Source organism: Neophocaena asiaeorientalis, unplaced genomic scaffold, assembly GCF_003031525.2.
Source record: "Neophocaena asiaeorientalis asiaeorientalis breed wild unplaced genomic scaffold, Neophocaena_asiaeorientalis_V1.1 scaffold212, whole genome shotgun sequence".
Taxonomy (NCBI): Eukaryota; Metazoa; Chordata; class Mammalia; order Artiodactyla; family Phocoenidae; genus Neophocaena; species Neophocaena asiaeorientalis.
In genome coordinates, this window is record NW_020174046.1 from 6,449,244 (window position 1) to 6,474,041 (window position 24,798).

At 38.6% G+C, this 24,798-nt stretch overlaps 1 protein-coding gene across 1 annotated transcript in view; it reads left to right on the forward strand.

The window, feature by feature from the left end:
* SCEL (sciellin) overlaps positions 1–24,798 on the forward strand; it is a 237,411-nt gene that overhangs the window by 153,201 nt on the left and 59,412 nt on the right. Inside the window, exons 12-13 of the mRNA XM_024753970.1 lie at positions 13,873–13,953; positions 16,098–16,163. Coding sequence (XP_024609738.1) covers positions 13,873–13,953; positions 16,098–16,163 — 147 coding nt within the window. The remainder of the gene's footprint in view (positions 1–13,872; positions 13,954–16,097; positions 16,164–24,798) is intronic.

Below are 24,798 nucleotides of genomic sequence, written 5' to 3' on the forward strand. Positions count from 1 at the left end.
GCCAAGCTTTCAGGGGAAGGAGAGAATAATAACACTATAGCAATGCCTTTGATTTCTAAAGTGCTTTTCTTTGGAAGAGCTCAAAGTACAATTTCTGTTTCTCACCTTTAATGTCAGTGCGTTCTCAGGGCTGAGAAATAGCCTTTTTAGTAAAAACTGAAAAATAGAAGCAATTATTAAATGATGAAAGGAAGCACAGTCTTCAAAGAGAGATCTTTGTCCCCAGAAGAACAAAAAGAAAATGAAAATAGGTCAAAAACAGATAATCATGAACGACTACGATTTTTAATACTCACTAATAGCTCAATGCTAAGCTTATTTCCCTTCAACCTTTGCTTATTCACTGGTCTACTTCTCCCTTCCTCTCCCCTCCTATTTTATGCAAAAGAATTTCCCCTTAATACCAACACTCTCACTCTCATTTCTGTTCTTCGTTTTGTGAACCTTCATTTTTTCCATCACCTAATCTTTCCCAGAGATTTCATTTTCTCCTACACACCCATTCCCAATCATTACAGGAATAGGTCATTTTCCCAAACTTTGTTCCCCCTTGACCTCTCCATGATCTTTGATACCATGGACCATCCCATCCATCCCTCAGTTGTTCCTTTCTTGGCTTACATAGTGTGGAAGAACCAAACTTAGTTGTGTTTGGATTAAAATCTATTACAGGCATGATATAAGCTGTACCCAAAGGGTGTTAAGCTTTTTTATCAACAGAAGAACCCATGATATCACACTGTCATCTATATTTATATGTATATCTATACCTATGACTCTGTAAGTCTGTGTTTATATCTATATGTATTTCTACATCTAGAAGTATATCTACGTGTAATTCTCTCTATATAATTAACATAAGGTTGGTGAGTTCAACTAGAGCTTAAATGAGCATATTTAATTTTCTAAAATAACCATATGTTATAGCTAAAGAAAAAAAGCAATTTTTTTAATGATTGAGCAACAAATAAAATGAATTTTTACTTCATTGAGTTGGTAGTAAACTTATAAAATTCACTACTAGAAAGGTTGGGCAGGAAACGTAATTGAATTATGAGAAGGTCAAAATAAGTTTTATGAAATTATATTATACAAACTACATAAAAACTTGGAAAATTATGATGTTATAATTTTAAAAGGAAAAAACAGAACTAAAATTAAATGCATATCACAAATACAGTAATATAAAAATATGGAAGCTTGGGACAAAAGATAGAGGGATTTATAAAAATGAAAATCATTGTAGTTAAGATTTTTTTTTCACATTTTTAAATTGGATTTTTTAAATTAGTTATCTATTTTATACATATTAGTGTATATATGTCAATCCCAATCTCCCAATTTATACCCCCCAAAAAGAGCAATTTCTTAAAACAAGTATCATTCTATGTATGAAATACATTAGTCTTGCAATAAGAGGGTTAAGATCTGGGAGATCAAACAAAATTTTGGAGTTAAAAGTCAAATATCTTTGAAAGCCTCTTGCTCCCTTTTTGATAAAACAAGATTAAAGAGAGAAGCTATAATTCATGCTAGTAAGACATAGCAGGTAAATTTCTGAGCTTAAATAAAACTTTTTCTAGCTGATTTCATGCTCCTTGGTCATTGGATGTAAATGTCCTCTGATCGTCTCTTCCTTCTCTTATTGAGAAGGGAAACGATGAATATAGTGTTTTGAATGACCAACCTGTGTCAACAAGATTATTTCCTCTGAAATCTTCTTTTCAAATGCCATCAGAACCTGTCATTTCTTTTCATTTTAATCAGGACTGAATCAATCTTTAGCGTTATAATTTTTGTTCCTCATTACATTGATCTGTCTCTCCTACCTATATGATCAAACCCCTGCTTCACTGTTTCCCCCCCTCTTCCATGTTCAAATCCCTTTCATCTTAAAAAAACAGCCTCTAAAAATTAATAGCCTAATCTTATAAATCTGTTTAGCTGGCACCCTGTCTCTCCATCACAGCCAAATTTCTCAGAAGGGTTGATGACACTGGCCACCTTCATCTTCTGGTTCCTATCATTAGTTCATGGAAACAACTCTCCTCAAGGTCACTAATGACCTTGCTGATACATTCTTGTTGACATATCCGTCCCTATGACTAACTACATACCTCTTGGCCTTTCAAAAGCTGCCACTGGCTATTCATGCCTTTAAAAATCTTGTCTCTCATTGTCTTTTGAAACCGTCCTCCTCCCACCAACCCCAACACACTCTTGGGTTTTTTGTGGTTGTTGTTGTTGTTTACAGGCATACCTTGTTTAATTTCACTTTGCTTTCTGGTGCTTTGCAGATACTGTGTTTTTTACAAATTTAAGTTTTGTGGGGACCCTGTGCATTAGTGCCATTTTTCCAAAAGCATTTGCTCACTTCATGTCTCTCTGTCAAATTTTGATAATTCTCACAATATTTCAAACTTTTTGTTATTATTGTATTTATTATGGTGATCCATGATCACTGATCTTTGATGTTGCTGTTACAAAAAGATTGTGACATGCTGAAGGCTCAGATGATGGTTAGCATTTTTTAGCAATACAGTATTTTTAATTAAGGTGTATACATCATTTTTTTAGACATACTGCTATTGCACACTTAATAGACTACAGTGTAGTGTAAACACACCTTTGACATGTGTTGGGAAATCAAAAAACTAGTTGTGACTTGCTTTATTGCGATATTCACTTTATTGAAGTGATCTGGAATTGAACCCACAATATCTCTGAGGTGTGCCTACGATTTAGCCATTTTATCTCAGCTGCCTTTGCTACTTCACCACCCTCTACCAAGCCCTTAAATGTTGATGTTCCTAAAGACTTAATATCCCTCTTCTCTTCTTGCTCAGTGTCTGCCTTTTGACAAGTCATCCATGCCCATGGCTTCAGCGGCCACTTGTATGCTCCTGACTCCTTTGTTTATATCCACTCCACACCTTGTCTCTGAGTTACCTTTGGTTAGTCAACTGCCTACTTGACACCTTCACTTAAATATCCCAAAAGTATTGCAGACTCAACAGGTTCAAAACGAAATTCATAATTCTCTTCACTAACCTTGTCCTCTATCTCAATAACACTATCCTCTAGTCAATTGATGTCCTTGGAATCTTGAAGTCTTTTTTATACCTTTCTTCCCTTAACCACCAGTATCCAATCCATCAGCAAATCCTGTCAATTTACCTCCCAAATGCCTCTTGAATCTACATACCTCTCTCCATTTATATCATCATATCTCCCCTGAACTACAACAATAGCTACCTAAATATTCTCCCTTTATTCACCCTGATATCCACTCCCCTAATCTCTTGCCTACACAGTTGCCAGACTGATATTTTTAGAAGGATAATTGGAACATATCACCCTCCTAAATAAAAATACGACTCTTCATTTTTCTTAGAATAAAGACCCAAATCCTTAGCATTAACTACCTGTCCTTACTTCCCTTCCATCCCTCGTCATTCCCCCTTGCCCTCTGTTCCAGTCACTTAATCTGTGTTAAATGTGCTATACTCCCACCTTCTACAGACCCTTAGCATATAAGGTTTCCTCTGCCCGGTGTGCTGTCTTCTCCCCCATCCAGGGCACTGTGTCCTTGGGCCCATGTTTTGATCTGATCTCTCTTCAAAGTGGCACTTCTGACTGTTCTCTGTTCTGTTCTCTCTTCTCCACATTAACTCAGACATTGAGGATGGCAGCTTCTTTTCCTTGATTTGTCCAAATACTATTTGCATTAATGTGTAAAGATATGGGATGATGGGAGTAGCAATACATTGTAAAAGCCCAGACCAAACGATGTAAAATGTAGTTTTAGAAATTCCTGTTTGTAAGTACTTTGGCCACTCCTGTAATTGACCATTTCTCATTGGTTGACATTCCTCTACAAGCCTGACCCTGTTGCTATTTTGCTCAGCAGCCCCCCTTCTTCTTTCTTCCATCTCTCTTTTTCTCTTTTTCACCTTCCTTTCTTCTTCTTTCCCCTCTAACCCCCACCCCCTAAATTCTTATTAATTACTTATGCCTGGTAGTTTAGTTGTCTTTTGCTGTCCCAGGCTATCCTCAGAGAATCTCATCCTCACAACCATACACAATGACATATCCAGTCTTTGGGAGGTATTATATGCTACCTTTTAAAATAAAATTATTTTCTTGTGTCAAAACAAAATAAACATTCAATCATCCACACTTAAAACACCAAAACTGTCTCCCTTACTCCCCTTATTCAATAGTCATTGTAGTGAATTCCAGGAACTTCACGGTGCTGATCAAAGAAAAAGATATGACCACTTGGGGGTGGGCAGTAGCAAACTAAGTGCTTTGACAGGTTTGCATGGAGAGGGAGTCATTCCCAGCATGAAACCTTCCAAAGATAACAGCACAGGGGCCGTAACCCAAAAGGGGAGGAGGGCAAGGGAACTCCTGAGAGAGAGAAGGATCACAGAGGGAGCCCACTCAGCAGCATGGTAGGCAGTTCCTGAGTCAGAGAACTCTGAAAGGCAGCAGCGGCTTGGAGGATTTTATAGCTCCAAAAGCTGATAACATGGATGCACAGGTAACCATAACACAAGATCAGCTATGTGATCATGAGAAAAGCATCAACATTTTCTGGGAGCTCTGATGTGGTAGGGAGAGCTTCTAACAGAGGATTCAGGGGAAAGGTTCTGAAAAAGGTGTGGGATTTGGGGGAAGCAGAGGAGATACCCAATGCCAGGTTTTCAAGCCCAGGGTGATTTTAAGCATAATGATGCCACCAACCGAGGTAGGAAGAAATGGGAGCAGAATTGGGAGTACACAATTGGTCGTAAGAAGCTGAATGAATGTGCATTGGTTTGAGCAAGTGGTCTGGGATACTAAAAGGATGTATTTGTGGAGGTTAATTTCCAAGCAGTGAAAAACGAGAGGTGTTTAGGTGAGAGGTTGGTGCCTGAGATCCAGATTTGGGAATGATTCCAAAGATTTTAAATGTAGTACATTCAAAGAGAGGTTACCTCTGGAGAAAATACTAAATGAGAAGAAAATGAAAGTTGAAGCGTGATGTTTCTACACACCCAATGGTAGAGGAGAAACCGGAAAATAACTAGTGCGATTATGTGGTTAAGGTGAGGTGTGATGAGGGTGAAGGTAGAGGAGGTGGGCGCATTCTACCATCCAAAACCAGCCCATCCTTCAGAGTCTGGTCTGAATCTTAATTCCTCCACACAGCTTTCTCAGGCCAAAAGGTTGTTTTTAATCCTTTGAACTCAGAATGTTAGTTTATTGTCCACAACTCTCACTTGGCAATTAATTGTGCATTACCTTGAAACATTACTTTTTGGGGGCATACTCATCAACTAGATGGCATCATCTTATAACCCTTTGACTCATCAATAAATTTACCCATAGTAATTTATCAGTAAGTACATATTGATTGATTAATTTTAATACATCTTAATAGGTTCTTTTAAAAAAATCTATTTTTGGCTGTGTTGGTCTTCATTGCTGCACGCATGCTTTCTCTAGTAGCGGTGAGTGGGAGCTACTCTTCGTTGCGGTGTGCCGGCTTCTCATTGCGGTGGCTACTCTTGTTGCAGAACACGGACTCTAGGTGCATGGCCTCCAGTAGTTGTGTTGCACGGGCTTAGGTGTTCCGTGACATGTGTGATCTTCCCGGACCAGGGCTCAAACCCGTGTCCCCTGCATTGGCAGGCGGATTCTTAACCACTGCACCACCAGGGAAGCCCAATACATCTTAGTATTTACAAGATAAGGAGTTTCCCTTGACCCGTTATTGTCTCTTTGTCATTAGGCTTTATTCTCTGTGTTTAAGATATAATGACTGTTTAAACATCCCTCTTTCTCTCTCTTTCCAAAACATTTGTTGAGCCCTGACTATGTGCTAGCAAAGGACTTTGCTAGAGGCCAGGAATACAAAAATGAGTAAGATCCAGTCCCTATTTCAAGAAACTCAGAGCCTGTCAGGGAGTCATTTTGAGAGAGGAGTGCCACCCATTAAGGCAGGCCCTGACTGAGAGCGGGTCCTGGGGGGTGATAAACACTGAGGTTGACATAGCCACAGAATATGGAGCATGGAGAGGGAGGCAATAGAGGATGTGTTTGGGGTACAGTGGGGTCAAAAGAGGACATGCCTGAGGTAAACCTTAAAGAATGAAATAAGAGTAAGCCAGGTGCAGAGGCGAGGTGGGGATGGAGCCACTCCGAGCAGAAAGGAGAGGAGCGGCAAAGGTTCTAACGCCAGAGAGCACGGGCTCTGAGCGTGTGTGCCCATGCGAGCTCACACATGCTTGTGTCTATTCGTGTGTGTAGAACTATGGGATTCCTGTCTAAGAGGCATTCTCTGCACTCATCCATGATCAGTTATGTTTAGTGATAGCAGTAAATCCAGTAATTACAAATTCAATGCCATGTAGAAAAATGCCTTTTTGTGTAAGACATTATGGGTAGATATTTGTAATTTGTGATAAGCTTAGGTACCTTTTCAGAAGATTGCTTCTATTTTAAGAGTTAATGCTTTGCTTTTATATAATTTGAGCTCTGTGTACTAAAGATTCTGAAATATGTATAAAAGAAAATATACATATCATCAGTATAGAAATTTAGAAGGTCAGAGCCAGTGAAAGTTTTTCCTTTCCTACTTTTTTCATTTTAAGATTTATTAGAAAGCCTGACACAAAGCAGTTTGTCAGCAAGCACTAGTGTGTGTCTTAATTTTTCAAGTTCTTAAACTTTTTCTCATCTTTGAGTCTTTCAAAAGAGTGATAACATTTGCCAGGGCTTGAGCCAATGGCGTGGATGATAGGCGCCATTCATGAGAGATGCTCAGTCAAATCACAATAAAATATAGGCACAGCATTTCTAGAAAGTTGATATTAAAGTTGCTTCTGATTTCAGAACCCACCTTTCAATATCGGTATTCAGTTCATGGTAAATTCAAGTGCTTCTGATTCTGTATTTAGGTGACTTAGAGATGCAGTGCTTAAATGGCATACGAAGCTCATTTAAGAAAGTCACTGAAACCCTGTTTAGGTAGTTGTTTAACAGACAATATGAGAAAAAAAAAAAACAAAAAAAAAAACAGACAATATGAATGTTTATGATGTTACCCATTCTAATGATTCAGGAGCAACAGTGAAGCCATCACCACCACCAAAAAACCAATGTGTTTTTTTCTGTAGTCATTTCCAAAGACAGAAAAGAAACTATATAATATGTGATAAAATTAAAATAGTGGAAACACACATAGGAAATTATCATATTGTTAAATGCTTGCTACATACTTTCATAATTTCCCATCCATATTTGTTTCAACCTCTTCTCTTTCAGTGGTTTTCACTTCCACTTAGCTGATTGGTAGATTTGAAGGAGGAAAAAAAATCCTGATTGAGAAGTGGGTTGCTATGGCAACCTTGCACTACAATTATATTTTTCTGTCTGTAGCTATAAACGGTAAAATGTAGCTTTTCTAATTATGCTGCAACATTTTTAACTCTATTGGTACCAAACCTTCTACAAAGTTTGCTGTCACCCTAAATTAAATCATACTGTGTTAAATTAAATCATACTATATATTTATTTCTATCTCAACAAAACCTATCTAAACAAAAACCTTCTTGTATTAACTAGAATCTGTCATGTAAAAATTAGGAATCTAATACTCTCAGTAAAATGTCAAAGTATAGTGATTTAAAAATCTTATCTGAATCCCTAGAATACACATTATAGACATTCAAAGTAATTAGACCATTAACCTGAGGCAAGGTTTATTATTTTTGAAAAGTCTTGTTTGAATAGAATGAGGAGAAAGCTAATTCAGAATGTGCTGCTATAAATTCTGCAATACTTGAAAATTTCTGTCCCTCTGTGTCTATTGGCAGCTAAAGTTTATTTGAGCTCTTATAGATCCAACCTAAATTATACTAATTTACATTTTATTAACCACAACTGAATCTACACACATTTAGAAAGTGCAGTATATGAATGTTCAAAGATACTTAATCCACAGCAAGTCCTCAGGGCTCTGTGGAACTGAGGATTCCTTGCAATCACTCTGCCTTCCCATGGTCATGCAGTGGTTTACCAGCCACAGATCTGGACCAGTCTCATTCTTTTGTAAATGGAGAAGCAGATTCTTCAGAGAGGATCAAATCAAAGTTAGTGGCAAAACTAGTCTAAAACCTAGGTCTCTGGAATTTTAGTCCACTGAATGCTCCATTGTTGTGGTGTGGCTCATTGAAATGGTCCTTGGCCACTGAAAGTAAGACATTGTTACAGCAATCATTCTTTTGAGCAAAGAATCTAAAGATTCTTTTGAATCTTTAGAATGCCTTGCATCTGTAAGCTCTCTGAGACCATGGACCACGCCACACCTTTTCTAGTCTTTGAATGCCCAACTTTGCCTCATACGTTGTTATGTGTCCTAACATCATAACTAGGGCAGTTGTGGAATAAGTGCTTTTTGAACTGATGCTGTCTTGGGCAAGGAAATAATGCAGGACAACCTATTGTTCTTAGATTTTCACTGGTCATACCTGGAAGAGTATTGGTTTGATACAGTGTGATAGAGGAAAAAGCATGGGATTTGACATGAGAAAGGCTAGATTAAAACCTTGGCTGAGTCACTAGCAGTGTGATCCAGGGCAAATTACTCACCTTGTTTTAAGACTCAGTGAAAAAAAAACAAAACAAACATATACACTCCACAGGATAGATGTGCTCATTGAATAAAGTATGTGAGAACTTGGCCAAGTTGGCATGTTACTCAAAAAATATAATTTCCCTCTCCTTTGCCATTGTTGGAATAAAAATTCTATTTATGGGACACAAAAGCTAAGCATGATGGAAAGTGAAAAGAAAACTCACCATCAACTCTTAGAGTCAATTATTCTTTCAACCTTGACCTGTGCTGAGTAATAGAAATGTTCTTCTCAAAGTCAATCTGGAACAGAAATAACAGAGCCAAGCATGTTTTCCAAAAAAGCGGTAATGCAAAAAGTGATCTTTGCAGCAGCGTATTAAAATGAGGAAATATAAACAAGTTGACAGCGTTATTTCTATTAGCTCTGGGCTTTGGGCTACAATCTGCAAGTTATCACATGTTGCTGGGGAAAGCTGTCTTTTGATTCCTGAAAATTATTCTTTACAATTATAGCCACTAGTGTGGTGTCATTGACCGTGCAAATGTCTTATGGGGTTGAGGGAAAGACAGAGGGGAGAACCGGTGTCGACTCATCCAAGCTTAAACAGTGTGTCTCAAAGTGGTGTTCAAACAGGATCATTCCACATGAATGTCTCTCGTTTTTGTCTCTTCAAAACATTCCGGACCACAGCTTCCTGCCTCGCTCTCACATTCTAATGCCCCTGCTTGGCATGGCCTCGAGCTCCTGGCACGGCATGAATGACTCCTCTCACTGTCCCCAGGGCCAGGGTTCTGTCATCTGTGGCTGTCACTGCAGAGATGCAAATGAAAGCTCCTTTGAGGTGGATTGCCCTCAGTGTGGACTTGCCCTGGCCCAGGCCAACAGGCGTGTAAATGCATCACCCTCAGAAATAAATATGCTCCTCTGCTTTTCCTGGCTTTCACAACTGCACGCCTAGCTTTTCTTTCCCCAAGCCATCTCTTTCCTGTGCACCCAGATCTTCTCTACTCATCTTTGACTCTCAGACACAGTCAATATTTATCCACCTCTTTGAGGGCTTAGCCACTTTACATGGAAGAAATTTAGCTTTTTATCAATGTGATTCTGGCATAAGCAAAGTTGGGCACCATCCCTTGTCTCCTTTTTTGTAATCCTCCCTTCCTTCTTGTTACTGCTCTCCTGCCTGTTTTCATATCCAGTGCCTTGTCATTAATAGATGGGACTGACCACCTTCTTACCCTTTCCTCTATTCCTGGAAGAGAAGCATATAATCAGCTAATCGACACAGATACATGAAACACACATTATCACTTGAATGACATTAAATTATTCCCGATGCAGGGATATGTTTTGAGAAGGGAAGATGATGGTAATCAATATAAATAAAATAATATCTAATTGTAAAATCTAGCATTAGGTTAGAATGGGGCAACTATTATCCTGTAAATTATTTTTTTCCAGGCATATCATGTTACTCAATAACTCATCTGAGCGCCCAGCACCTACTAGGTATTAGGTAGTGGAATTAACAATGGACTTCTGTGGGACAGCTAAACTTGAACAGATTTTTAAAGTTTTAGGCCATTCTTCAGTACCCATTTTCCTCCTTACCAAACAGAATTTCAGCCAATCCCTCCACCTTTCAACACATCTTTTTTGGGCACCAACATCATATATAATCCTAATACTTGGGATACAACTATCCTTTTAGGGCTTTCAGTCCAGGCAGGGTGGAAACAAAAAAATTTTGTGTAATTCAGAACAGCATGGTATGAGTTGTGAAGAAGGTGTGCTATGGGAAGACGTAGAAATGTATTCACCACAGTGTTGGGTACCACTACAGGCAGTAATCCCCAAGATAGAGTCTGAAGGGTAAGGCGAGTATCCAGGTGAAAGGGAGAAGGAGGTATGCCCGAGAGAAGAATGTGCTGTTGTGGTGAGATGGGTTTAGGAAGTGCAAGTGGTTTGGCCCAGCTACAGCGCTGGGTTTGTGTGGGATAAGCACAACAGCCACAGCACTTAAACTGAGCCAGGAGGTGCTCTAATGCTTTGCATGCCCTCCTGCTGGCTTCAAAGCCACCATCAACACAAGAACCAGAAGACCCACCAGGCTCTGTGTCTGCTTCCCCACTGCCCATCACCCAGGAACTCACTACCACACTGCCAGAAAGCTTCAGGACTAATTCCTTCATGTCCCCCATCCCTGTGGCCATGGATCCCCATGGGAACTCCAGTCAGATCATTTCTTGTCACCTGGACCATCCCCACAGAGCTCTGTGCATCGCTGAACATGACCCAACCTAACAGCATCCCAAGCCCTCAAACCTGTTCACTGAACCTTCCTGGATGCATCATTCAGTATCATTAAAACTCGCTCCTCTTCAGGCTCGTCTCTCAGTGAGGGCTGCTTTTCTTCTAATCCCATGTATCACAGGGTCTGGAGGAAGAGGTGGGATCCTGTTTGCTCCATATTGCTAGTTCCTATCAAGTTTAACTCCCTCCTCCCTAAAATTCCTCATCCTCTTTGAAGCCACGCCATCATGAGCTTCTCTTCCTCACTGGAGTCATCCGAAGGTCTCTGAGCCACTCACCCTCACTCCGTGGAGACTTTGGCACTGGATTCATCGTCTCCCACAAACACCCCTCCTGTCATAATGCCTGCTGATTCCCAAATCCATGTAGTGGATCCTTCCCCATCCTGGCCTTTCACTTTCTTGATCTTCTCTCCAATGATCTTGTCCATTGTCCTACCCCAGCCCCCCATAGATCTTGCCCTTGTAAGTAACCACACACACTACAAAACTTCAATTTCAAAGCTTTCCTTTTCTGGCTTCCATTTTCTATCTACTCACGCTTTATCTACTCTATCCAGCTCAGTCCCTCTAGTCGTCTGATTCCAGTTCTCCAGCCCCACCACAATGACCAATACATTGATTCTACCATCTTTCAACAGCTCCTCTCCCTTCATATCCTCAGTTCCCTCCACATCCGTCTCAGATCCCACGGTCCCTCACTGTAATCACTTCCGTGCATACCCCTTCCCTTGTCATCATTCTTTGTTCCACTTTCTTGGCTGAATTAGAAACTTCGTTAAATCCAACTCTCTGTTTAGTCCGTTCCTGCTCCTAAAGCAGCTGAGCATGGCAAAAGAAAACAATGGCTGCTAGCCTTTTTTTAATTCCATGAGCCTTAACCTCAACTAAGCCATTGGTGTTGCCCAAAGAGTCCTTGAAAGGCAGCACCACTGGGGGAGGGCTTATGGAGCCAGACTTCCTGGTTTGGATTTCTCACTCTGCCCCTTACCAGCTGTATCATCATGGGTTATTTATTTTCACTTTCTGTGCCTCAGTCTTTTCATCTGTAAAATAGAAAGAAGCAGAATACTTATTTCTGGGATTGAAGTGAGGATCAAATGAGTGAGCTCTCTGTGCTTCCATCCAAGACCAACCTCCCCCTCCCTTGTGCCCTAGGTCTCCTGGTTTCCCAAGTCTAGCAATTTTCTGCTTACTCTCCTGCACCATCAAATTTACTGTCTTAACTGGATCATTCCCATCAACATATCTACATACTCTAGTAACCTTCCTTGACCTATCAACCTTCAGTTAGCTTCCCATTTTTCTCTTCCCTCTTCACTGCAAAATGCCTCAAAAGAAGTATCTACATCAATGCCTCTGCCTCCCATTTTGCCTTAAATCCACTCCTAGAAGGTTTTATCACCACTGCTCCATCAAAACTGCTCTTATCAGGGTTAACAATGACCACCATATTGCCAACACCGTGGTAACTCCCCACTCTTGTTTTATTTACTCGGTCCATAGCATTTGGCATGGCCATATGCAACTTGACAGATGAAATGCTTCTTGAAACACTTGTCTCACTTGACTTCCCGGAACCACACCCTCATATTTCTCTTCTTTTCTCCTTGGCTACTTCTTTTCAGACTCTTTTACTGTTTCCTTCTCATATTCTTGACGTCTGGACATTACAAGGGTCAGGGGTCCATGCTTGGCCCTCTTTTCGTCTCTACCTGCACTGAATTCCTTGGTGATCTCATCCAGTTTCAAGGGTTAGATGCCGTCTCGAAGCTGATGATGCCCATATTTATATGCTCTTCCTCCGATATCCTCATGGCTCATTTTATCACTTCCTTCAGGCCTTGGCTCAAATTTCACCTCACAGACAGGTGTTCCCACACCATCACCCTATATTCTCTTACTCTGTTTTATTTTCTTCTTAGTATTTTTCTTCATCTCTCATATATTTATTTGTGTATTGAAAGCCTTTTGAGAACAGGGGAATTATCCACTTTGTAGAGTGCCATGTGCATAGAAAGCTACCAATAAATGTGTTAGATAAAATCATGATTTCATTCAGTCCTGACAACACCCCAACAATCCTATTGGAAGAGTTCTTACAAATGAAGAAATGGAATCAGTTTAGGCCATTGTCACACAGCTGGCAATTCAGGCAGCCTGACCCCAGAGCCTACCTGCTCCCTAAGGTGCTGCAGAAGCCAGAGGGGTACAGAGCGTCTAGATCACAGGGATACTTTCATGGAATTTATCTTGAGGATAATGGGGAACCACTGAGGTAGGAGTTTCAGGGTGGGGGTGTGACATGCCCTAGATAAAGTTCTGACTGCATCCCATATATGCCCATAATTGCCTGCTCTAGTTCCTGGGTGATCAAATCATGCCAGCTCAGAGGCTGCCTTGGCACTTCGTTGGAAAGTTTAGGCTGACAGTGTATGTAAGTTTGCCAGCATCAAACTGGCCTGTGCTGACAATATTTAAGTCAGATTTAGTTAAGAGCTTCAAATCAACTTCACCTTGAGGTCTGTGGAATTAAAAACCTTTCTTGCTGTTTCCACAGCAGCTTGATAGTTGGCATAATTCCTAAAGAAGCTTATATGTTAATGTCCAAGAACCATTTACTATGCTGTGCACTGCTGACCCAAAATGTCACAACTTGAGTGAGACAGTCTAGTAAAATATTAAGCTGTTTAAAGAACACATTATGTTTCAAACTATAGTTGGGGAGGACAGGGTTTCCAAAAATCTGATTAAATGAACTTTTAAAATACCTGTAATTTGACTTATTTAAAGTTTAGAGCTCCAAAGATCCTGGCCTTTCAGGTAGCACATGCACAAGGGTTGTAAGATGCATGAGCTATTTCCATATAGACAATAAATGCATTTGGTGAATAGATGCCATGGTGAAATGAACTGCTGTTTCTGTTCTAAAGGGAACCAACTGTTCACCCGCCAATACCTCCAAAGCCCAGTTCTCCTGTTTCATCTCCTAACCAGCTGAGGCGGGATAACAGGTAAGACCTAGCACTCCAGAATTTCTTGCAAAATGAAGTTCAAGGGAAATGAAAGCAAATGAATTGTGACTTGTTTTGTGCAAAGCATGTGTATGTTTTGTGTGCATATTCACTGAAGAAGCACTTGGAAAGATTTTCTAATTCTATTTGCCCACACAAACGTGTATTTATGTTTGTCGTTGGATACTTATGGCCATTACTTGTCTTATGGAAGTACTTTCAATATAGAAACTAAACAGTAGTCATGTCCAGGAAGTGGGTAGTTCTTTAGTCTTATTTTAATTGAGACATTTGTAATTTATTTCAAAACTATCACAAAATTTGAAAAAATGTTCTAATTAACTTGTCTCCGAACCAAGAAAAAAAGACAGACTTGCTTTTCTACTTTGAATCTCCAGTGCTCTATAATTAATACTTAAAAACAAATTCAGAGATCTGAACATCTTCCCATGTGTTCCTGTTAAACAGTTTAATCATATCGTATTGAACTGTTTTTCAAGACCTACATGGCACATTTCCATTATTATTGAGAGATTTAAAAAATGGTATCTCAATGAAGACTGAATACATTAGATTTGCTTAATGGCCTGCCTTTGATTCTTTTGTATTTTTACTTTTTGATGGTGATTCTTTTGATAACATGTAAGACAATTTGAGAACTATTCTTTATTAAGGGGGTAACTTCAGCCAGAAAATGCTGATTGGGTGGCAGGGCTGTGTAGCTTTAGGCATTCAACCTAAGAGTTAAAAACCCAGGTCTGAATTTCTATTCAGTGAAATTTCACAGTACCTTTGAAATTTTGTCCTTGGGAGGAGAGGATACTTTTTTTTAATGTTAAGAGAATACTTCTTCATTGAATTAATTAAAATATAGGCCAGATTTATAATTTTTAATTTGTGCAACGGTTATAATTATACTCTTAAAAATAACTTCTCAGGCTTTCTATCTTACATTATTTTTCCTTTTACTCTGATAGTACTGAACAATTAAATCTTAATTTGAATAAGATTTTTTAGGGGGCTAAAAAAAGTTGGTGTTAGTACCACCTAAATTCTAAACTAAAACTCGGGACTCTAGAGCAGTGACCTTGTACAGATTCAAAAGAAGCTAGATTCCATGGGAATGGGTCTAATCCATTTTTACTACTCTAATTTATTTCTTCCACAAATGATCTTAAATATAAAATGAGGACAACTTGCATGTTAAAACCCTGATTACTTTAATCACAGCAAGATGACTTTAATGAAAGAATATGAAAGGGAAGTGTTTCCTATGTAATTAACACATGTCCTCAGGAGTACAAAAAAATAGTTGAATATAATTTCTTGAGAACAAGCAAGAATGTATAAGTAGGCCAATCAGATACTTAGAAAAACAGCAGAGAAAAGTCTTATATCACAAATTGTAACAGAACCTAGTACTGTAAAATTTAATTCTAACAACTCAGTGTGGTCTTTCTCAATGTGGTGGGTGTACTGGAAATATGAAAGTCTTTACCATCTTATCTGAGAAAACATATTTCTTGATAGTATTCAAATGGGATAAGTCTTTGAGAAAAAAATCTCTCTGATACCTAACAAAAAATGATTCTTCTTATTATTTATTTTATTTTGTTTATTTATTTTTGGCTGCGTTGGGTCTTCTTTGCAGTGCGCAGGCTTCTCACTGAGGTGGCCTCTCCCGTTGCAGAGCACGGGCTCTAGGCACGTGGGCCTCAACAGTTGTGGCACACAGGCTCAGCAGTTGTGGCTCACGGGCTCCAGGGCGCGGGCTTCAGTAGCTGTGGCGCACGGGCTCAGCTGCTCCGCGGCATGTGGGATCTTCCCAGACCAGGGCTGGAACCCGTGTCCCCTGCATTGGCAGGCGGACTCTTAACCACTGAGCCACCAGGGAAGCCCTGATTCTTATTATTTTTAAATATTGTATCATTATCTAATAGAGATAAGTGTAAAAATTCTTTATTGATGACTGGAAACTAAAATAAAATGAACATGAACATATTTAGAAGATTTTTATCTCCAGTAGTGCTATTGTTCAAACACACTTTCATCTCTTTGAATGTAAATGTTTTCTCATAAATTTAAATCTAACAGAGAAGTGTTTTCTTACCTAACAGACAATATCTTTAACTTGAAAAATATAGGCAGATATGTCCACCTAAACCAAGTGCATATACAGAAACCAGCAGATCTGCTGAAAGAAATACAAGGTATAGTGATCTATATCTATATATCTATATCTGTGTAATTGTAGATATGATAAAGTATGCTTTGTTGGAACACAAACATACCTAAAATTAATAATAAAATAGACAAATCAGTTTTCCAGCTGACTTCAATAGTGGGTAATAAATGTTTTCATATGTACCTACAGAATTTTATTCCTTTTATTTCTATTCTAAGCATTACATTATGAGCAACCAAAATTGTCTGAACATGATAACAGAATAAGATTAAACCCCCTAAGACAGGAAAACAGCTGTTGTTGACGTGTAAGTGAATAGGTGGAAATATAATTATTTGATTGAACATCTGCAAAAGCTTTGCCTAGAACTGGCTGTATGACAAGATCATATTCAGCTTCACCTGCACCATCAGAAAAAGGCTTACAAATTGCACTGATGCTTTTGAGCAAGGTTTCCCCCTGACAGTGCTGGTTTACGCCTGTTGTCTTGAACATCCCATCCAATTTAGTATTTCTTTTGGATATTTATTTATTTATTTGAAAAACACTATTTTTAAAATTAGTTTTTGAACAATGTTATTTTATAGATCTATCAATATGATAAACCAATTTTTTTATTATGGTTAAAAACCTAACATAATTTACCATCTTAACCATTATAATAAGCCAATTTTTTCAGACAATTTTTTTGACTGAAACACATTTTCCAAAGTGCCAAACTTACATACTTTTTATTTTCTTTATTATCTCCCTTGACTCTCAGGCATGCATCACACAGATATCTTACCTTTGGGGAGAGTACCCTGTACTTAGTACCTTAAGTACAGCTCTATCTCTATCTTTCCCAAACTATGTCCCATGTGCCACAAGATGTCAATGAATGTTTTGTGAAAGAAGCATTTAATGGCTTACATGTTTAGGAAACACAACGGAATAGAGCTCTCTATCATGAACTTCCCAGAACCTTCAGTGTGCTTATACATATTCCAAATCTCTAAATGTTGGTTATGTTTCCCAAATTTCCTTGACTACAAAATTCTATCTTCATGGAACCCTATTAACTTTCTAAGATATCATTTATGAAGCACAGGTCTTAATTACAGGTAAAGCTATAAGGATTTCCCTAATCATTCCTTTTCATGACCTAGGGAGACCAGAGGGGATTCAAGCTCAGCTACAGTTTTAAATGTACTTTCTTTCCCTTTGGAAACATAAGAAGACAGATACTTTCACCTCATATAAGGGACTAGTTGATCATCTGAATATGTTGCTTAATGCTCCTTGGTTGGTAGAAAAACTTCGGAACATATTTCTGTGTTTACTTTTGCAGTTAATTGAATTTTTTTTCCATATCCTTTTTTTTTTTAATATCCACCCTTTGTTTTTAAGATTCTTTTCCCATATAGGCCATTACAGAGTATTGAGTAGAGTTCTCTGTGCTATACAGCAGGTTCTTATTAGTTATCTATTTTATATATAGTAGTGTGTATATGTCAATCCCAATCTCCCAATTTATCCATATCCTTTTAAGTATATAAATTGTGTACAACCAATATCAGTCTTTAGGAGAAACTGTAGTTATTTCAGTGAGCAGTAGATGGCAGAGCCAATGCCCAGGTGGAGTGACTGGTGTGTGTGGGTGTGTGAATGCCGTGAGCTGACATGACAGACTATTTTGTTATTCAGTTAAGCTCAGTAACTCCTGGTAACACTTGGAGTTTTGCTTTCTTCACTGAACACAGATCAGACATTTTAGCTCCTTCATTGACTTGAGTTTGTTTGTTTGAAAGGGTCAGGATCTTGAAAACATCGTCAAAGTGACCACTTCATTTCAGAAAGCTGACAAGGGGTGAGAGCTCAAGAGCTTTTGAACTTGCATTTTTCTTCTCTTTTTGTTTCAAATGCTGTTTATCACATATAATTTCAAAGAAGAAAGACTCAGGCTCTCTAGATTAGCGTGGTAATTAGAAATGGGTGTTACTAACATTTATGGACACTCTTCATCCTCTGCTTTCTCTTCTGGTGAGTAGTGCTCATCCCGGTCACCATAGTTGTCCATGGTGGTGACCTTATTCCAAACCCTGAGTCCTGTATTTATGTTGCTGACCCAGATCCTTATTTATCTGTCTCCCCAGCACCCCCATTTAGAATGTCCTAGGCTATTTTCAACTTCCTCCCGAAATGTGCTATTTCCTGCCTTCTCTCTTTTCTCTCATTTAGGCAAGATCACCTTTCTGGAAACTTATTTTTTTTTTTTAACATCATTATTGGAGTATAATTACTTTACAATGGTGTGTTAGTTTCTGCTGTATAACAAAGTGAATCAGCTATATGTATACATATATCCCCATATCCCCTCCCTCTTGCGTCTCCCTCCTACCCTCCCTATCCCACCCCTCTAGGAGGTCACAAAGCACCGAGCTGATCTCCCTGTGCTATGCAGCTACTTCCAACCAGCTATTTTACATTTGGCAGTGTATGTATGTCCATGCCACTCTCTCACTTTGTCCCAGCTTACCCTTCCCCCGCCCCGTGTCCTCAAGTCCGTTCTCTGTCTATATTACTGTTCTGCCCCTAGGTACTTCAGTACCATTTTTTTTTTTTTTAGATTCCATATATATATGTTAGCATACAGTATTTGTTTTTCTCTTTCTGACTTACTTCACTCTGTATGACAGTCTCTAGGTCCATCCACCTCACTACAAATAACTCAATTTTGTTTCTTTTTAAGGCTGAGTAATATTCCATTGTATATATGTGCCACATCTTCTTTATCCATTCATCAGTTCATGGACACTTAGGTTGTTTCCATGTCCTGGCTATTGTAAATAGAGCTGCAATGAACATTGTGATACATGACTCTTTTTGAATTATGGTTTTCTCAAGGTGTATGCCCAGTAGAGGGATTGCTGGGTCATATGGTAGTTCTATTTTTAGGTTTTTAAAGAACTTCCATACTGTTCTCCATAGTGGCTGTACCAATTTACATTCCCACCAACAGTGCAAGAGGGTTCCCTTTTCTCCACACCCTCTCCAGCATTTATTGTTTGTAAATTTTGTGATGATGGCCATTCTGAGCTATCACAATGAGGTGACACCTCATTGTAGTTTTGATTTGCATTTCTCTAATGATTAGTGATGTTGAGCATCCTTTCATGTGTTTGTTGGCAATCTGTATATCTTCTTTGGAGAAATGTTCATTCGGGTCTTCTGCCCATTTTTGGATTCGGTTGTTTGTTTTCTGATATTGAGCTGCATGAGCTGCTTGTATATTTTGGAGATTAATCCTCTGTCAGTTGCTTCATTTGCAAATATTTTCTCCCATTCTGAGGGTTGTATTTTCATCTTGCTTATGGTTTCCTTTGCTGTGCAAAAACTTTTAAGTTTAATTAAGTTCCATTTGTTTATTTTTGTTTTAATTTCCATTTCTCTAGGAGGTGGATCAAAAAGGATCTTGCTGTGTTTTATGTCGTAGAGTGTTCCTCCTATGTTTTCCTCTAAGAGTTCTATATTGTCTGGCCTTACATTTAGGTCTTTAATCCATTTTGAGTTTATTTTTGTGTATGGTGTTAGGGAGTGTTCTAATTTCATTCTTTTCATGTAGCTGTCCAGTTGTCCCAGCACCACTTATTGAAGAGGCTGCCTTTTCTCCATTGTGTATTCTCGCCTCCTTTATCAAAGATAAGGTGACCATATGTGCATGGGTTTGTCTCTGGGCCTTCTATCCTGTTCCACAGATCTATATTTCTGTTTTTATGCCAGTACTATACTGTCTTCATTACTGTAGCTTTGTAGTATAGTCTGAAGTCAGGGAGCCTGATTCCTCCAGCTCTGTTTTTCTTTCTCAAGATTGCTTTGGCTATTTGGGGTCTTTTATGTTTCCATACACATTGTGAAATTTTTAATTCTAGTTCTGTAAAAAATGCCATTGGTAGTTTGATGGGGATTGCATTGAATCTGTAGATTGCTTTGGGTAGTATAGTCATTTTCACAATGTTGATTCTTCCAATCTAAGAACATGGCATATCTCTCCATCTGTTTGCATAATCTTTAATTTCTTTTATCAGAGTCTTATAGTTTTCAACATACAGGTCTTTGGTCTCCTTAGGTAGGTTTATTCCTAGGTATTTTATTCTTTTTGTTGCAATGGTGAATGAGAGTGTTTCCTTAATTTCTCTTTCAGATTTTTCATCATTAGTGTATAGGAATGAAAGAGATTTCTGTGCATTAATTTTGTATCCTGCTACTTGACCACATTGATTGATTAGCTCTAGTAGTTTTCTGGTAGCATCTTTAGGATTCTCTATGTATAGTACCATGTCATCAACAAACAGTGACAGTTTTACTTCTTCTTTTCCCGTTTGGATTCCTTCTATTTCTTTTTCTTTTCTGATTGCTGTGGCAAAAACTTCCAAAACAATGTTGAATAAGAGTGGTGAGAGTGGGCAACCTGTCTTGTTCCTGATCTTACTGAAAATGCTTTCAGTTTTTAGCCACTGAGAATGATGTTGGGTGTGGGTTTGTCATATATGGCCTTTATTATGTTGAGGTAAGTTCCCTCTATGCCTACCTTCTGGAGGGTTTTTATCATAAATGGGTGTTGAATTTTGTCAAAAGCTTTTTCTGCATCTATTGAGATTATCATATGGTTTCTCTCCTTCAATTTGTTAATATGGATTATCACGTTGATTGATTTGCATATGTTGAAGAATTCTTGCATTCCTTAAATAAACCCCACCTGATCATGGTGTATGGTCCTTTTAATGTGCTGTTGGATTCTATTTGCTAGTCTTTTGTTGAGGATCTTTGCATCTATGCTCATCAGTGATATTGGCCTGTAGTTTTCTTTTTGTTTGTAACATCTTTGTCTGGTCTTGGTATCAGGGTGACAGTGTCCTCATAGAATGAGTTTGGGAGTGTTCCTCCCTCTGCTATATTTTGGAAGAGTTTGAGGATGGGTGTTAGCTCTTCTGTAAATGTTTGATAGAATTCGCCTGTGAAGCCATCTGGTCCTAGGCTTTTTTTTTTTTGTTGGAAGATTTTTAATTACAGTGTCAATTTCAGTGCTTGTGATTGGCCTGTTTATATTTTCTATTTCTTCCTGGTTCAGTCTCAGAAAGTTGTGTGTTTCTAAGAATGTGTCCATTTCTTCCAGGTTGTCCATTTTATTGGCATATAGTTGCTTGTAGTAATCTCTCATGATCTTTTGTATTTCTGCAGTGTCAGTTGTTACTTTTTCTTTTTCATTTCTAATTCTGTTGATTGAGTCTCCTCCCTTTTTTTTCTTGATGCATATGGATGATGGTTTATCAATTTTGTTTGTCTTCTCAAAGAACCAGCTTTTTAGTTTTATTGATCTTTGCTATCATTTTCTTCATTTCTTTTTCATTTATTTCTGATCTGATCTTTATGATTTCTTTCCTTCTGCTAACTTTGGATTTATTTTGTTCTTCTTTCTCTAATTGCTTTAGGTGTAAGGTTAGGTTATTTATTTGAGATGTTTCTTGTTTTTTGAGGTAGGATTGTATTGCTATAAACTTCCCTCATAGAACTGCTTTTGCTGCATCCCATAGGTTTTGGGTTGTTGCGTTTTCATTGTCATTTGTCTCTAGGTACTTTCTGATTTCCTCTTTGATTCCTTTGGTGATCTCTTGGTTATTTAGTAATGTAATGTTTAGCCTTCATGTGTTTGTGTTTTTTACTTTTTTTTCCCCCGCTTAACTGATTTCTAATCTCATAGCGTTTTGGTCAGAAAGGATACTTGATACGATTTCAGTTTTGTTAAATTTACCAAGCCTTGATTGTGACCCAAGGTATGATCTATCCTGGAGAATGTTCCATGAGCACTTGAGAATAAAGAGTATTCTGTTGTTTTTGGATGCAATGTGCTATAAATATCAATTAAGTCCATCTTGTTTAATGTATCATTTAAAGCTTGTGTTTCCTTATTTATTTTCATTTTGGATGATCTGTCCATTGGTGAAAGTGGGGTGTTAAAGTCCCCTACTATTATTGCATTACTGGCAATTTCCCCTTTTATGGCTGTTAGTCTTTGCCTTATGTATTGAGGTGCTCCTATGTTGGGTGCATAAGTATTTACAATTGTTATATCTTCTTCTTGGATTGATCCCTTGATCATTATGTAGTATCCTTCTTTGTCTCTTGTAATAGTATAGTCTATATTTTAAAGTTTTTTTTGTCTGATAAGAGAATTGCTACTCTAGCTTTCTTTTGATTTCCATTTGCATGGAATATCTTTTTCTATCCCCTCACTTTCAGTCTATATGTGTCCCTACATCTGAAGTGGGTGTCTTGTAAACAGCATATATGCAGGTCTTGTTTTTGCATCCATTCAGCCAGTCTATGTCTTTTGGTTGGAGCATTTATTCCATTTACCTTTAAGGAAATTATCGATATGTATGTTCCTATTACCATTTTCTTAATTGTTTTGCGTTTGTTATTTTAGGTGTTTTCCTTCTCTTGTGTTTCCTGCCTAGAGAAGTTCCTTTAGTATTTGTTGTAAAGCTGGTTTGGTGTTGCAGAATTCTCTTAGCTTTTGCTTGTCTATAAAGGTTTTAATTTCTCAGTCAAATCTGAATGAGATCCTTGGTGGGTAGAGTAATCTTGATTTTAGGTTTTTCCCTTTCATCACTTTAAATATGTCCTGCCACACCCTTCTGGCTTGCAGATTTTCTGCTGAAAGATCAGCTGTTCACCTTATGGGGATTCCCTTGTATAATATTTGTTGTTTTTCCCTTGCTGCTTTTAGTATTTGTTCTTTGTATTTAATTTTTGATAATTTGATTAATATGTGCCTTGGTGTGTTTCTCCTTGGATTTATCCTGTATGGGACTCTCTGCTCTTCCTGGACTTACTGACTACTTCCTTTCCCATATTATGGAAGTTTTCAACTATAATGTCTTCAAATATTTTCTCAGTCCCTTTCTTTTTCTCTTCTTCTTCTGAGACCCCTATAATTCAAATGCTGGTGTGTTTAATGTTCTGCCAGAGGTCTCTCAGACTGTCCTCAATTCTTTTCATTCTTTTTTCTTTATTCTGCTCTGCTGTAGTTATTTCCACTATTTTATCTTCCAGGTCACTTATCCGTTCCTCTGCCCCAGTTATTCTGCTATTGATTCCTTCCAGAGAATTTTTAATTTCATTTATTGTGTTGTTCCTCATTGTTTGTTTGCTCTTTAGTTCTTCTAGTTCCTTGTTAAATGTTTCTTGCATTTTCTCCCTCTATTTCCAAGATTTTGGATCATGTTTACTATCATTACTCTGAATTCTTTTTCAGGTAGACTGCCTATTTCCTCTTCATTGGTTTGGTCTGTTGGGTTTTTACCTTGCTCCTTCATCTGTTGTGTATTTCTCTGTCTTCTCATTTTGCTTAACTTACTGTGTTTGGGGTCTCCTTTATACAGGCTGCAGGTTCATAGTTCCCGTTGTTTTTGGTGTCTGCCCTCAGTGGGTAAGGTTGGTTCAGTGGGTTGTGTAGGATTCCTGGTGCAGGGGACTTGTGCCTGTGTTCTGGTGGATGAGGCTGGATCTTGTCTTTCTGGTGGGCAGGAACATGTCCGGTGGTATGTTTTGGGGCGTCTGTGAACTTAGTATGATTTTAGGCAGCCTCTCTGCTAACGGGTGGGGTTATTTTCCTGTCTTGCTAGTTGTTTGGCATGGGGCATGCAGCACTGGTTGTTGACTGGAGCTGGGTCTTAGCATTGAGATGGAGTTCTCTGGGAGAGCTCTCCCTGATTGATATTACGTGGGGCCAGGAGGTCTCTGGTGTACCAATGTCCTGAACTCAGCTCTCCCACCTCAGAGGCTCAGGCCTGACACCCAGCCGGAGCATCAAGACCCTGTCAGCCACACAACTCAGAGGAAAATGGAGAAAAAAAAAGAAAGAAAATAATTAAAATTTTTTAAAAAATTAATTATTAAAATAAAAAAAATTAAAAGTAATAAAAAAAGAAAAGAAATGAGCAACCAAACCAGTAAACAATTCCACCAATGATAACGAGCACTAAAAACTATATATATAAAAAAAAAGGACAGATAGGACCCTAGGACAAATTGTAAAAGAAAACCTATACAGAGAAAATCACACAAAGAAGCATACATACACACACTCACAAAAAGAGAAAAAGGAAAAAAAAAAATTATATATATAAAATAAAGGAAGAGAGCAACCAAATCAATAAACAAATCTACTAATTATAGTAAGCATAAAAACAGAAAAAAATTAGATGAAGAAAGCAAACCCCAAGTCTACAGTTGCTCCCAATGTCCACCTTCTCAATTTGGGATGATTCAACCAGTGTGAGGCGCACCATGCGTTCTTCCGGGGGAGTTGTCCCTGGATCCCGGGACTCTGGCAGTGGCGGGCTGCACAGGGTCCCAGGAGGGGAGGTGTGGGGAGTGACCTGTGCTTTCACACAGGCTTCTTAGTGGCGGCAGCAGCAGCCTTGGCGTCTCATGCCTGTCTCCGGGTCCACGCTGATCGCAGTGGCTCGCACCTGTCTCTGGATCTCCTTTAAGCAGCGCTCTTAATCCCCTCTCCTCGTGCACCAGGAAACAAAGAGGCAAGAAAAGTCTCTTGCGTCTTCAGCAGGTCCAGATTTTTTCCCAGACTCCCTCCTGGCTAGCCGTGGTGCACTAGC